This window comes from Salvelinus alpinus, chromosome 31 (assembly GCF_045679555.1).
Source record: "Salvelinus alpinus chromosome 31, SLU_Salpinus.1, whole genome shotgun sequence".
Classification (NCBI taxonomy): domain Eukaryota; kingdom Metazoa; phylum Chordata; class Actinopteri; order Salmoniformes; family Salmonidae; genus Salvelinus; species Salvelinus alpinus.
The window spans coordinates 17,405,397-17,420,396 of record NC_092116.1 but is presented as its reverse complement, the minus strand read 5'-3'; the positions used below and the strand labels follow the sequence as shown (position 1 = coordinate 17,420,396).

Genomic DNA, 15,000 nt, shown 5'->3' with positions numbered 1-15,000 from the left:
GGGGGTCAGAAGTCAAGGCTAGGGGGAGTGGGGGGGGGGGGGTCAGAAGTCAAGGCTAGGGGGAGTGGGGGGGGGGGGGGGCAGAAGTCAAGGCTAGGGTGAGTGGGCGGGTAGAGGGTCAAGGCTAGGGGAAGTGGGGGGGTCAGAAGTCAAGGCTAGGGGGAGTGGGGGGGGGGGGGGGTCAGAAGTCAAGGCTAGGGGGAGTGGGGGGGGGGGTCAGAAGTCAAGGCTAGGGGGAGTGGGGGGGGGGGGGGGGCAGAAGTCAAGGCTAGGGGGAGTGGGGGGGGGCAGAAGTCAAGGCTAGGGGGAGTGGGGGGGGGCAGAAGTCAAGGCTAGGGGGAGTGGGGGGGGGGGGTCAGAAGTCAAGGCTAGGGGGAGTGGGGGGGGGGTCAGAAGTCAAGGCTAGGGGGAGTGGGGGGGGGGGGTCAGAAGTCAAGGCTAGGGGGAGTGGGGGGGGGGGGGTCAGAAGTCAAGGCTAGGGGGAGTGGGGGGGGGGTCAGAAGTCAAGGCTAGGGGGAGTGGGGGGGGGGGGGGCAGAAGTCAAGGCTAGGGGGATCAGCGCAATATCTTTTTGGTCTATGTTTTTTATGACTTTTTTTCTTCACATTTAATTTCTTTATCTTTGTACAAGTATGACACAAGTTCTTGGGCTCATAGAAGTTGTATTTCTCCCTCTGCTGGTTCTGTCTGTGATAGGAGGATGGAGATGAGAGTGGTTATCGTTATGACGGGGAGAGAGGGGGTTGTCTTTTGGGTTTGTCAGCTACATACTGTATAGTTTTCCAACTGTGTACACATTAACACATACACAGAAGGATATAAATATACCTGTAAATTGGATATAGTATTGTATTTAAATTCAAATGGATAAATTTGTGCTCAGATGCATTTTGTTAGGTCGACTACATGTACTTTAAGTCCGCAAATATTGCAAATAATGTATTAGGCCTACCCAAGTAGTTTTCTCCAATAACCTGGATTGAATATATACTAGATTGCGATTACTTTGTAATTGTAGCTGTATCCATAAAACGTGCATACTACTGTGTAGCAATGCTTCCATCAAACGTGTGTGATTAGAAAAATCTGGAATTTCTCCTTAATCAAATTCCAAACTTATAAAAAAAAAATGAATTTATATTGATTCAATTAGTAAACAATTGATAAGTACGCATATGAATCAATAACACTGAAAGTTGAATTAGATTAAATAATTTACTAATTAGAAAAACCCATGATTAAATTAGTCATATGTTCAATATTGACAATTAAATATTCACCCTGCATGGGTATCCCTAGCCTGAACTACCCTCTTGTTTTCCCAACCAATTAGAGACAATCTCCATAGTTCCCATGCAGGTAGAATGAAATCATAGAATTAGGAACCATTGTCATTCTATAGAATCCATTCTGATACTGTGTTGAATGAGGGGAAAAGAACAGGACCAAACATGGAGGAGATAGAGGGAGGGGGAGATAGAGGGAGGGAGGATATCAGAAAGCAGGAGGAGGGATAGGAAACTGCACTGTGTGGTTAAAAGTAGTACAATATATAGGGAATAGGAGATGCAGCCTGTGTGTGCTTGTTTCCTGCCACCCGACTGCACAGTACATGTCCTGCCACCCGACTGCACAGTACATGTCCTGCCACCCGACTGCACAGTACTTGTCCTGCCACCAGAGCCACGGCCTGTTCACCCTGCTACCATCTAGAAGGCAGAGACAGTACAGGTGCATCAAAGCTGGGATAAGGAGAGACTGAGGAACAGCTTCTATCTCCAGGCCATCAGACTGTTAATTAGTCACCAGTAGCCGGCCTCTGCCCAGTTCCCTGCACTGAACTTTAGTCATTGTTACTAGCCGGCTACCAGCTGGTACTCTACCCTGCACCTTAGAGACTGCTGCCCTATATACATACCCCCTTCATATGTATATCCTGTATTCTCGTCATCCTATATAACTACTGCTGTACACACCTTTTCTATTCATATACTGTCTATACACACCATCATATACATATATATTTATATTCCAGACTCTGACAATGCTCATCCTGATGTTTCTTAATTCCTTTATTTTTATTTTGGGGAATTTGTGTGTATTGTTAGATATTACTGCACTGTTGCAACTAGAAACACAAGCATTTCGCTGCACCTGTGTTAACATCCGTCAAATATGGGTCAGCAACCAATGACATTTGATTTGATTTGTTCCTCTTGTCTCTCCACAGGGCTGCTGGTATATGGGCTGTGCTGAAGTGGCTGGACAAATGCCATCCTACTTAGTCTTTTTGTCTAGGTCTTTTCGGGCACACACGTTGTTGTGACAATGGAGAGGGCTTAGTAGGGCTAATGAGAGACAGGGTGCGTTTGAGATAGAAATGCCACGTATTGAGCAGGAGGGGGTAGATGTTGGAGGGGCTGGTAGAGGTAATGAATACGGTGAGGAACAATCACATGGTATCAAAAGCAAAGGGAACACTCAGTTGATGTCATTTGAAAAGGCATGGGATGGTGATATATGTTAGGGATTTTTTTTACAACAGGGCAGGGTAAAAAAATTAAATAAATGTACTCGGGGGGGCACTATATTCAAAATGTACAAAATAAATACAAATAAACTAAAACCGATAAAAAGTTAGTGACTTAAGATGAATGAATAGAAACAGTAGTAGTAAGAAGAAGTAACTCTAATAATACAAAATAAAGAAAGTTGTCAGAGGAGAAGGACTTGGTCGAGGATCGTTGGGCGAGGGGCTCTGCCTCGAGGTGGTATCGTTGCTCTCTCCCTCTCTCTCTCTCCATCCCTCTCTCCCCCTCTCTCATCCCTCACTCCTCACGGAGCTGCAGACGGTAGCGTTGGTAACGGATCTGGAAGAAGAGCCTCTCTTGCGGCGAGCGGCTCATTCCGGGCAGCATGTAATCCTCGCTACCGCCGGTCCGCCGGAAGCCCAGCGACTCATACAGCTTGTGGGCGGCCATCTTGACGGCGGTGGTTCCCAGGACGACGGCGGCGTAGTTGTTATGCATGGCGAACTCTAGCACGCGGCGCCCCAGCAACTTGGCAATGCCCTTGCCGCGGAAGCGCGAGTCCACCGACATGCGGCGTAGTTCCACCGTGTTGTCGTCCTCCCGGCCCTGCGCCGCCACGATGCCGACCACCTGACCTTCCAGCACTGCCACCCAGAAACATGAGCCTGGAGGACCAGAGAGTCAAGTTAGACACACACACACACACACACACACACTACTCTCTCTCTTTCTCAAACACACACACACACACACACACCACTTTCTCACACACACCAAACAACAACACAAATCTGACAGCATATACTTTACATGTAACCCCCCCCCAAATATCATCTGACCTGATGTGAAGGGGCTGAAGTGTCAGCCGGACCTACAGTAGGACTTTCCATGGCTGTCTTTATCTGACCTCTGGTTGGCTCAGTGTGACTCAGTGAAGGACTGAAGCAATAAGGGAAGGGAAGAGTCTACAAGAAGGCTACCCTAAAGCCCCTACACTATTTGCCCTAAAGCCCCTACACTATTTGCCCTAAAGCCCTTACACTATTTGCCCTAAAGCCCCCTTACACTATTTGCCCTAAAGCCCCTACACTATTTGCCCTAAAGCCCCTACACTATTTGCCCTAAAGCCCTTACACTATTTGCCCTAAAGCCCTTACACTATTTGCCCTAAAGCCCTTACACTATTTGCCCTAAAGCCCTTACACTATTTGCCCTAAAGCCCCTACACTATTTGCCCTAAAGCCCCTACACTATTTGCCCTAAAGCCCCTACACTATTTGCCCTAAAGCCCCTACACTATTTGCCCTAAAGCCCCTACACTATTTGCCCTAAAGCCCCTACACTATTTGCCCTAAAGCCCCTACACTATTTGCCCTAAAGCCCTTACACTATTTGCCCTAAAGCCCCTACACTATTTGCCCTAAAGCCCCCTACACTATTTGCCCTAAAGCCCCCTACACTATTTGCCCTAAAGCCCCCTACACTATTTGCCCTAAAGCCCCTACACTATTTGCCCTAAAGCCCCCTACACTATTTGCCCTAAAGCCCCCTACACTATTTGCCCTAAAGCCCCCTACACTATTTGCCCTAAAGCCCCTACACTATTTGCCCTAAAGCCCCTACACTATTTGCCCTAAAGCCCCCTACACTATTTGCCCTAAAGCCCCTACACTATTTGCCCTAAAGCCCCTACACTATTTGCCCTAAAGCCCTTACACTATTTGCCCTAAAGCCCCCTACACTATTTGCCCTAAAGCCCTTACACTATTTGCCCTAAAGCCCTTACACTATTTGCCCTAAAGCCCCTACACTATTTGCCCTAAAGCCCCTACACTATTTGCCCTAAAGCCCTTACACTATTTGCCCTAAAGCCCCTACACTATTTGCCCTAAACCCCCTACACTATTTGCCCTAAAGCCCCTACACTATTTGCCCTAAAGCCCCCTATACTATTTGCCCTAAAGCCCCTACACTATTTGCCCTAAAGCCCCTACACTATTTGCCCTAAAGCCCCTACACTATTTGCCCTAAAGCCCCCTACACTATTTGCCCTAAAGCCCCTACACTATTTGCCCTAAAGCCCCCTACACTATTTGCCCTAAAGCCCCCTACACTATTTGCCCTAAAGCCCCTACACTATTTGCCCTAAAGCCCCCTACACTATTTGCCCTAAAGCCCCCTACACTATTTGCCCTAAAGCCCCCTACACTATTTGCCCTAAAGCCCCCTACACTATTTGACCTAAAGCCCCCTACACTATTTGACCTAAAGCCCCCTACACTATTTGACCTAAAGCCCCCTACACTATTTGACCTAAAGCCCCCTACACTATTTGCTCTAAAGCCCCATACAAATCAAATGTATTTATTAAGCCCATTTTACATCAGCAGATGTCACAAAGTGATTATACAGAAACCCAGTCTTAAAACCCCAAACAGCAAGCAATGCAGATGTTGAAGCACACTATTTGTCTTAACCCCAAGAGCTCATTTAAGGCCAGCTAACACCAGCATGTATTTATACATCACACCCCTCAGAGCCTCTAGCTGAGTGGATAAAATAGTTTTTTGAATGACAGAAGGAGTGGGACGATTTTTGTCATGTTTTTTTATTAGCATGAGTGGATGAATAACTTTTTTCCCTTATCCGTAATGGAATTGACTTTAAAACAAATGTTTTATTCACCCCTGTCCAGTTGGTGGCAGCAATACAGCATTAGATGTGGTACGTCATAAAACCTTGAAGAAGAAGAAGATCAAACGGACAGTGGAATCCCATCCCCCCAACTATGGTCAGAACAACCTATCATTAAAGCCACAATCTGCAATATTTCCTTCTGTTTAATCAATGGTCATTTCAATGGATTATGCCTACAAGGTGGCAGCCAGGGATGTTGAAATGGCACATTGTGGCTTTAACCCGGCCCTGCTGCTCATGTGTATCGGGATATCACACTAATTACAGACTGGTGTTAATTGTTCAGATTACAGAGCAATTAGAGGTTGCTATACAATGGCTTCTGTCAATTAACATAACCGTGTGAGTCAGTTAAAACAGTGAACATGAGGATTCACTCTTTGAAAAAGGGTTCTTTGGCTGTCCCCTCCAACAACAAAAAAACATTTTGGTTCCATGCATAACCCATGTAGAACCCCCTGTGGAATCTCGGTCCTGGGGCCCCTCCATAGGTGCATGTTTTGGTTTTTGCCCTAGCACTACACAGCTGATTCAAATAATCAAATCTTGATGATGAGTTGGTTATTTGAATCAGCTGTGTAGTGCTGGGGGGGGGGGCAGTACTGAGTTTGGGAAACCCTCTGTTAGACCATTAAGTGATCGGATAGCTGCTTTGAGGATATTATCATAGCACTGTTTCATTAACATTTTCGTCATTTAGCAGACACTCTTATCCAAAGCTACTTACAGAGAGCGCATTCAGACAGCGCAAGTTGGGAAAAGCGACCACATATCACAGTCATAGAAAGTAGAATCCTTCTTCGAAGGAGCCACTATCAGCAGAACCAGTGCCAGGAAGAAACAGACAGCTGCAGATGTGTGAAGGAAAGTGGGGTTGAATGGAGTGTGGCCCTGGCACACACGATATAGAACTACATAAGAGTGTGTTCTGTTGGTAAGACGTGCCAAAGAAAGTATGTCCAAAATCCTCAAAATCCACTAACTGGATGGATCTACTAAAAGGAGGAGGGATGCTACACACGAGACACTGGTCACATAGTGGTGGCTGGCGTTTCCATTAGCGAAAACATTTATTTCAATGGACTGAATGAAGTGTATCAGAGGGAGAAAGAGAATGAGGGAGGTAGAGAGAGAGAGAGGAAGGGAAGGAGTTAGAGAGTGAGGGAGGTAGACAGACAGAGAGAGAGAGGGAGGTAAAGAGAGAGGGAGGTAGAGAATGTGGGAGGTAGAGAGAGAGGGAGAGAGAGGGGAAGGGAGGGAGTTAGAGAGTGAGGGAGGTAGACAGACAGAGAGAGAGAGGGAGGTAGAGAGAGAGGGAGGTAGAGAATGAGGGAGGTAGAGAGAGAGGGAGGGAGTTAGAGAGAGACGGAGGTAGACAGAGAGAGAGGGGGAGGTTGAGAGGTAAAGAGAGTGGAAGAGAGAGAGTGAGGGAGGTAGACAGACAGAGAGAGAGAGGGAGGTAGAGAGAGAAGGGAGGTAGGGAATGAGGGAGCGAGAGAGAGAGGGAGGGAGTTAGAGAGAGACGGAGGTAGACAGAGAGAGAGGGGGAGGTTGAGAGGTAAAGAGAGTGGAAGAGAGAGAGAGTGAGGGAGGTAGACAGACAGAGAGAGAGAGAGAGAGAGAGAGAGGGAGGTAGAGAGAGAGGGAGGTAGAGAATGAGGGAGCGAGAGAGAGAGGGAGGGAGTTAGAGAGAGACGTAGGTAGACAGAGAGAGAGGGGGAGGTTGAGAGGTAAAGAGAGAGAGAATGAAAGGGAAAGCAGACGGAGGTTGGTGCTAACTGCTTAGTAGCATTATTTGCTCTGAGATGCTCATAATTAGAAAGTACAATCGTAGACTGAGCTGTCACTTAGGGTTTGAGCGAATAGAAACTCAGGAAGATCCAGACATACACGCACAGATAAGTACAGCCACTCAAACAGAGACGCGCGTCAACAGAAATCTTCATCCACTATAAAATGTCGGTGAAAACTTCATAGTTTGGGCAAGGAGTTCGTCCAGACCATGTAGCCTGATAAGAAACAGCTCCAGGCCTTGGTCATAATATAATAGCAGTTGTATACTGCATTTACATTTTTGATGCTCCATAACTTTTGTATTGTTAACATAACGTATTGTTTAGCAAGTCCAGGCCTGCCGTGTTTTTACCTGGGCAGAGAATCATGTTTGTCAGCATGTCAGGTATGAGTTGTGTCATTGGGAGGACAAAAATGCCATGTCTGACTGCTGTCTCTGTCTGCCTGTCTCTGTTGTGTGAGAGTAGTACAGTACGCTGTCTGTCTGTCTGTCTGTCTGTCTGTCTGTCTGTCTGTCTGTCTGTCTGTCTGTCTGTCTGTCTGTCTGTCTGTCTGTCTGTCTGTCTGTCTGTCTGTCTGGTAATGTGAGAGTATTACAGTACTGTACTGTGTCTGTGTTGTAGCTATACAGTATCTACAGTATCTAGGGATCAATACAGTACCATGTTGGAGATGTACAGAGAATGCTGGACAGGTTTTCTGTGGTTGTGGATGACTGGCTTACTATACTCTCATCCTTAGTTTATCTGATTTGCAAATCCCTCCAACATGTGTGGTAGCCTATTTATATTAGATACAACAGTAAACAGTGCTGAAAATAATATTTAGTCAGCTGTATTATGACATGTCCTTGTAGTCCAGTTCAGAACATGTATTTGTATCAAATCCCATCTGGCAGAGAATTCTTACTTTTCCGTGACTGACAATGACTGACTGACTGGAGAATATAAAACCTGTGTGTCTTTCTGCAGATGGTCACTGACACACACACACACACACACACACACACACACACACACACACACACACACACACACACACACACACACACACACACACACACACACACACACACACACACACACACACACACACACACACACACACACACACACACACACACACACACACACACACGTCACAGAGCAAGTGATGAAATTATGCTAATTCACTGCTTGGACAATGTTATGAGGGATTTAAGGCCCCTGTGGGGTTCAGTGGATTAATGACTGGATAAAACAACTGTCAGATGTATTACAGCCGGTCGCCGCGGTAACAAGTGTGCCTGTCCAGACATGGCATGACATGTGGGCATCACGGAGAGGGTAGCTGCCCACAGCTGGGGAGGGTATTAGAAGGCAGCTAGATCTGCAAGCAGAGTGAATAGTTGGCTGGGATATTTTCCCATTTGACCTTTGACCTTGGTCATCATTGTGTGTGCAGAGTTCAGAGTGAGTCAGACAATGACTTTTTGGATACAATGACTTTTTGGATTCTAGTCAACCAGTGTTGACTCTCCCTGTCTGTAGTCACAATGCCGGAGAATGTTAGCTGGCTCCACTTTGGAAGGGTCAGATTCATTCAAATTACGGTGTTATGTGTCAGCGTTTTTAGGGTTGGGGTCAATTCCATTTCAGTTCCAGTCAATTCAGGAAGTATACTGAATTTGCAATTCTCTTTTGGTTTTTGGTTTACTTTCTGAATTGACTGGAATTGAAATGGAATTGACCCCAACCCTGGTCTTCAGTTGTCACTAACTAGTGCTTTATCTCAGAAGAGAGAGATGAGAGTAGAGATGTTAGGTACTGGGAAGAAGGGGGAGGGGGGGGGGGTATTAGAGGAAGGGGAGGAAGGGGGGGAGGTAGGAGGGGGGCAAGGAGGGGAAGGTAGGAAGGGGGGATACTAAGAGGAAGTGGGCGGTAGTAGGGTGGATACTAACAGGACGGGGGCGGTAGGAGGGTGGATACTAAGAGGAAGGAGGCGGTAGGAGGGTGGATACTAAGAGGAAGGAGGCGGTAGGAGGGGGGATACTAAGAGGTAGGAGGCGGTAGGAGGGTGGATACTAAGAGGAAGGGGGCGGTAGAAGGGTGGATACCAAGAGGTAGGGGGCGGTAGGAGGGTGGATACTATGAGGAAGGGGGCGGTAGGAGGGGGGATACTAAGAGGAAGGGGGCGGTAGGAGGGGGGATACTAAGAGGAAGGGGGCGGTAGGAGGGGGATACTAAGAGGAAGGGGGCGGTGGGAGGGGGGATACTAAGAGGAAGGGGGCGGTAGGAGGGGGGATACTAAGAGGAAGGAGGCGTTAGGAGGGGGGATACTAAGAGGAAGGGGGCGGTAGGAGGGGGGATACTAAGAGGAAGGGGGCGGTAGGAGGGAGGATACTAAGAGGAAGGGGGCGGTAGGAGGGGGGATACTAAGAGGAAGGGGGCGGTAGAAGGGTGGATACCAAGAGGAAGGGGGCGGTAGGAGGGTGGATACTAAGAGGAAGGGGGCGGTAGGAGGGTGGATACTAAGAGGAAGGGGGCGGTAGGAGGGAGGATACTAAGAGGAAGGGGGCGGTAGGAGGGGGGATACTAAGAGGAAGGGGGCGGTAGAAGGGTGGATACCAAGAGGTAGGGGGCGGTAGGAGGGGGGATACTATGAGGAAGGGGGCGGTAGGAGGGTGGATACTAAGAGGAAGGGGGCGGTAGAAGGGGGGATACTAAGAGGAAGGGGGCGGTAGAAGGGTGGATACCAAGAGGAAGGGGGCGGTAGGAGGGGGGATACTAAGAGGAAGGGGGCGGTAGAAGGGTGGATACCAAGAGGAAGGGGGCGGTAGGAGGGGGGATACTAAGAGGAAGGGGGCGGTAGGAGGGGGATACTAAGAGGAAGGAGGCGGTAGGAGGGTGGATACTAAGAGGAAGGGGGCGGTAGGAGGGGGGATACTAAGAGGAAGGGGGCGGTAGGAGGGGGGATACTAAGAGGAAGGGGGCGGTAGGAGGGGGATACTAAGAGGAAGGGGGCGGTAGAAGGGGGGATACTAAGAGGAAGGGGGCGGAAGAAGGGGGGATACTAAGAGGAAGGGGGCGGTAGCAGGGGGGATACTAAGAGGAAGGAGGCGGTAGGAGGGGGGATACTAAGAGGAAGGAGGCGGTAGGAGGGTGGATACTAAGAGGAAGGGGGCGGTAGGAGGGGGGATACTAAGAGGAAGGGGGCGGTAGGAGGGGGGATACTAAGAGGAAGGGGGCGGTAGGAGGGGGGATACTAAGAGGAAGGAGGCGGTAGGAGGGGGGATACGAAGAGGAAGGAGGCGGTAGGAGGGGGGATACTAAGAGGAAGGAGGCGGTAGGAGGGTGGATACTAAGAGGAAGGGGGCGGTAGGAGGGGGGATACTAAGAGGAATGGGGCGGTAGGAGGGGGGATACTAAGAGGAAGGAGGCGGTAGGAGGGGGGATACTAAGAGGAAGGGGGCGGTAGGAGGGGGGATACTAAGAGGAAGGAGGCGGTAGGAGGGTGGATACTGAGAGGAAGGGGGCGGTAGGAGGGGGGATACTAAGAGGAGGGGGGGGGGTCGGAGGGGGGATACTAAGAGGTAGGAGGCGGTAGGAGGGGGGATACTAAGAGGAAGGAGGCGGTAGGAGGGGGGATACTAAGAGGAAGGGGGCGGTAGGAGGGGGGATACTAAGAGGAAGGAGGCGGTAGGAGGGTGGATACTGAGAGGAAGGGGGCGGTAGGAGGGGGGATACTAAGAGGAAGGGGGGGGTCGGAGGGGGGATACTAAGAGGTAGGGGGCGGTAGGAGGGTGGATACTAAGAGGAAGGGGGCGGTCGGAGGGGGGATACTAAGAGGAAGGGGGCGGTCGGAGGGGGGATACTAAGAGGTAGGAGGCGGTCGGAGGGGGGATACTAAGAGGTAGGAGGCGGTAGGAGGGGGGATACTAAGAGGTAGGAGGCGGTAGGAGGGGGGATACTAAGAGGAAGGGGGCGGTAGGAGGGGGGATACTAAGAGGAAGGGGGCGGTAGGAGGGTGGATACTAAGAGGTAGGAGGCGGTAGGAGGGGGGATACTAAGAGGAAGGGGGCGGTAGGAGGGGGGATACTAAGAGGAAGGGGGCGGTAGGAGGGGGGATACTAAGAGGTAGGAGGCGGTAGGAGGGGGGATACTAAGAGGAAGGGGGCGGTAGGAGGGGGGATATGAAGAGGAAAGGGGCGGTAGGAGGGGGTATACTAAGAGGAAGGGGGCGGTAGAGGGGGGGTACTAAGAGGAAGGGGGCGGTAGGAGGGTGGATACCAAGAGGTAGGGGGCGGTAGGAGGGTGGATACTATGAGGAAGGGGGCGGTAGGAGGGGGGATACTAAGAGGAAGGGGGCGGTAGGAGGGGGGATACTAAGAGGAAGGGGGCGGTAGGAGGGTGGATACTAAGAGGAAGGGGGCGGTAGGAGGGAGGATACTAAGAGGAAGGGGGCGGTAGGAGGGGGGATACTAAGAGGAAGGGGGCGGAAGAAGGGGGGATACTAAGAGGAAGGGGGCGGTAGGAGGGGGGATACTAAGAGGAAGGAGGCGGTAGAAGGGGGGATACTAAGAGGAAGGAGGCGGTAGGAGGGTGGATACTAAGAGGAAGGGGGCGGTAGGAGGGTGGATACTAAGAGGAAGGGGGCGGTAGAAGGGTGGATACCAAGAGGTAGGGGGCGGTAGGAGGGTGGATACTAAGAGGAAGGGGGCGGTAGGAGGGGGGATACTAAGAGGAAGGGGGCGGTAGGAGGGGGGATACTAAGAGGAAGGAGGCGGTAGGAGGGGGGATACTAAGAGGAAGGGGGCGGTAGAAGGGGGGATACTAAGAGGAAGGGGGCGGTAGGAGGGGGGATACTAAGAGGAAGGAGGCGGTAGGAGGGTGGATACTAAGAGGAAGGGGGCGGTAGGCGGGGGGATACTAAGAGGAAGGGGGCGGTAGGAGGGGGGATACTAAGAGGAAGGGGGCGGTAGGAGGGGGGATACTAAGAGGAAGGGGGCGGTCGGAGGGGGGATACTAAGAGGAAGGGGGCGGTAGGAGGGGGGATACTAAGAGGAAGGGGGCGGTAGGAGGGTGGATACTAAGAGGAAGGGGGCGGTAGGAGGGTGGATACTAAGAGGAAGGATGCGTTAGGAGGGGGGATACTAAGAGGAAGGGGGCGGTAGGAGGGGGGATACTAAGAGGAAGGGGGCGGTAGGAGGGGGGATACTAAGAGGAAGGGGGCGGTAGGAGGGGGGATACTAAGAGGAAGGGGGCGGAAGGAGGGGGGATACTAAGAGGAAGGGGGCGGTAGGAGGGGGGATACTAAGAGGAAGGGGGCGGTAGGAGGGGGGATACTAAGAGGAAGGAGGCGGTAGGAGGGTGGATACTGAGAGGAAGGGGGCGGTAGGAGGGGGGATACTAAGAGGAAGGGGGGGTCGGAGGGGGGATACTAAGAGGTAGGAGGCGGTAGGAGGGGGGATACTAAGAGGAAGGAGGCGGTAGGAGGGGGGATACTAAGAGGAAGGGGGCGGTAGGAGGGGGGATACTAAGAGGAAGGAGGCGGTAGGAGGGGGGATACTAAGAGGAAGGAGGCGGTAGGAGGGTGGATACTAAGAGGAAGGGGGCGGTCGGAGGGGAGATACTAAGAGGAAGGAGGCGGTAGGAGGGTGGATACTAAGAGGAAGGGGGCGGTAGGCGGGGGGATACCAAGAGGAAGGGGGCGGTAGGAGGGGGGATACTAAGAGGAAGGGGGCGGTAGGAGGGGGGATACTAAGAGGAAGGGGGCGGTCGGAGGGGGGATACTAAGAGGAAGGGGGCGGTAGGAGGGGGGATACTAAGAGGAAGGGGGCGGTAGGAGGGGGGATACTAAGAGGAAGGGGGCGGTAGGAGGGTGGATACTAAGAGGAAGGAGGCGTTAGGAGGGGGGATACTAAGAGGAAGGGGGCGGTAGGAGGGGGGATACTAAGAGGAAGGGGGCGGTAGGAGGGGGGATACTAAGAGGAAGGGGGCGGTAGGAGGGGGGATACTAAGAGGAAGGGGGCGGTAGGAGGGGGGATACTAAGAGGAAGGGGGCGGTAGGAGGGGGGATACTAAGAGGAAGGGGGCGGTAGGAGGGGGGATACTAAGAGGAAGGAGGCGGTAGGTGGGTGGATACTGAGAGGAAGGGGGCGGTAGGAGGGGGGATACTAAGAGGAAGGGGGGGTCGGAGGGGGGATACTAAGAGGTAGGAGGCGGTAGGAGGGGGGATACTAAGAGGAAGGAGGCGGTAGGAGGGGGGATACTAAGAGGAAGGGGGCGGTAGGAGGGGGGATACTAAGAGGAAGGAGGCGGTAGGAGGGGGGATACTAAGAGGAAGGAGGCGGTAGGAGGGTGGATACTAAGAGGAAGGGGGCGGTCGGAGGGGGGATACTAAGAGGTAGGAGGCGGTCGGAGGGGGGATACTAAGAGGAAGGGGGCGGTAGGAGGGGGGATACTAAGAGGAAGGGGGCGGTAGGAGGGGGGATACTAAGAGGAAGGGGGCGGTAGGAGGGTGGATACTAAGAGGAAGGAGGCGTTAGGAGGGGGGATACTAAGAGGAAGGGGGCGGTAGGAGGGGGGATACTAAGAGGAAGGGGGCGGTAGGAGGGGGGATACTAAGAGGAAGGGGGCGGTAGGAGGGGGGATACTAAGAGGAAGGGGGCGGAAGGAGGGGGGATACTAAGAGGAAGGGGGCGGTAGGAGGGGGGATACTAAGAGGAAGGGGGCGGTAGGAGGGGGGATACTAAGAGGAAGGAGGCGGTAGGTGGGTGGATACTGAGAGGAAGGGGGCGGTAGGAGGGGGGATACTAAGAGGAAGGGGGGGTCGGAGGGGGGATACTAAGAGGTAGGAGGCGGTAGGAGGGGGGATACTAAGAGGAAGGAGGCGGTAGGAGGGGGGATACTAAGAGGAAGGGGGCGGTAGGAGGGGGGATACTAAGAGGAAGGAGGCGGTAGGAGGGGGGATACTAAGAGGAAGGAGGCGGTAGGAGGGTGGATACTAAGAGGAAGGGGGCGGTCGGAGGGGGGATACTAAGAGGTAGGAGGCGGTCGGAGGGGGGATACTAAGAGGTAGGAGGCGGTAGGAGGGGGGATACTAAGAGGTAGGAGGCGGTAGGAGGGGGGATACTAAGAGGAAGGGGGCGGTAGGAGGGGGGATACTAAGAGGAAGGGGGAGGTAGGAGGGGGGATACTAAGAGGAAGGGGGCGGTAGGAGGGTGGATACTAAGAGGTAGGAGGCGGTATGAGGGGGGATACTAAGAGGAAGGGGGCGGTAGGAGGGGGGATACTAAGAGGAAGGAGGCGGTAGAAGGGGGGATACTAAGAGGAAGGAGGCGGTAGGAGGGTGGATACTAAGAGGAAGGGGGCGGTAGGAGGGTGGATACTAAGAGGAAGGGGGCGGTAGAAGGGTGGATACCAAGAGGTAGGGGGCGGTAGGAGGGTGGATACTAAGAGGAAGGGGGCGGTAGGAGGGGGGATACTAAGAGGAAGGGGGCGGTAGGAGGGGGGATACTAAGAGGAAGGAGGCGGTAGGAGGGGGGATACTAAGAGGAAGGGGGCGGTAGAAGGGGGGATACTAAGAGGAAGGGGGCGGTAGGAGGGGGGATACTAAGAGGAAGGAGGCGGTAGGAGGGTGGATACTAAGAGGAAGGGGGCGGTAGGCGGGGGGATACTAAGAGGAAGGGGGCGGTAGGAGGGGGGATACTAAGAGGAAGGGGGCGGTAGGAGGGGGGATACTAAGAGGAAGGGGGCGGTCGGAGGGGGGATACTAAGAGGAAGGGGGCGGTAGGAGGGGGGATACTAAGAGGAAGGGGGCGGTAGGAGGGGGGATACTAAGAGGAAGGGGGCGGTAGGAGGGTGGATACTAAGAGGAAGGATGCGTTAGGAGGGGGGATACTAAGAGGAAGGGGGCGGTAGGAGGGGGGATACTAAGAGGAAGGGGGCGGTAGGAGGGGGGATACTAAGAGGAAGGGGGCGGAAGGAGGGGGGATACT

The 15,000-nt window shown here is 52.3% G+C and overlaps 1 protein-coding gene across 1 annotated transcript in view; it reads right to left on the bottom strand.

The window, feature by feature from the left end:
* Window positions 1–831: 831 nt before the first annotated feature.
* Window positions 832–15,000, bottom strand: part of LOC139561291 (N-acetylaspartate synthetase-like) — a 34,118-nt gene continuing 19,949 nt past the window's right edge. Inside the window, exon 3 of the mRNA XM_071378279.1 lies at window positions 832–3,196. Coding sequence (XP_071234380.1) covers window positions 2,829–3,196 — 368 coding nt within the window. The 3' untranslated portion in view covers window positions 832–2,828. The remainder of the gene's footprint in view (window positions 3,197–15,000) is intronic.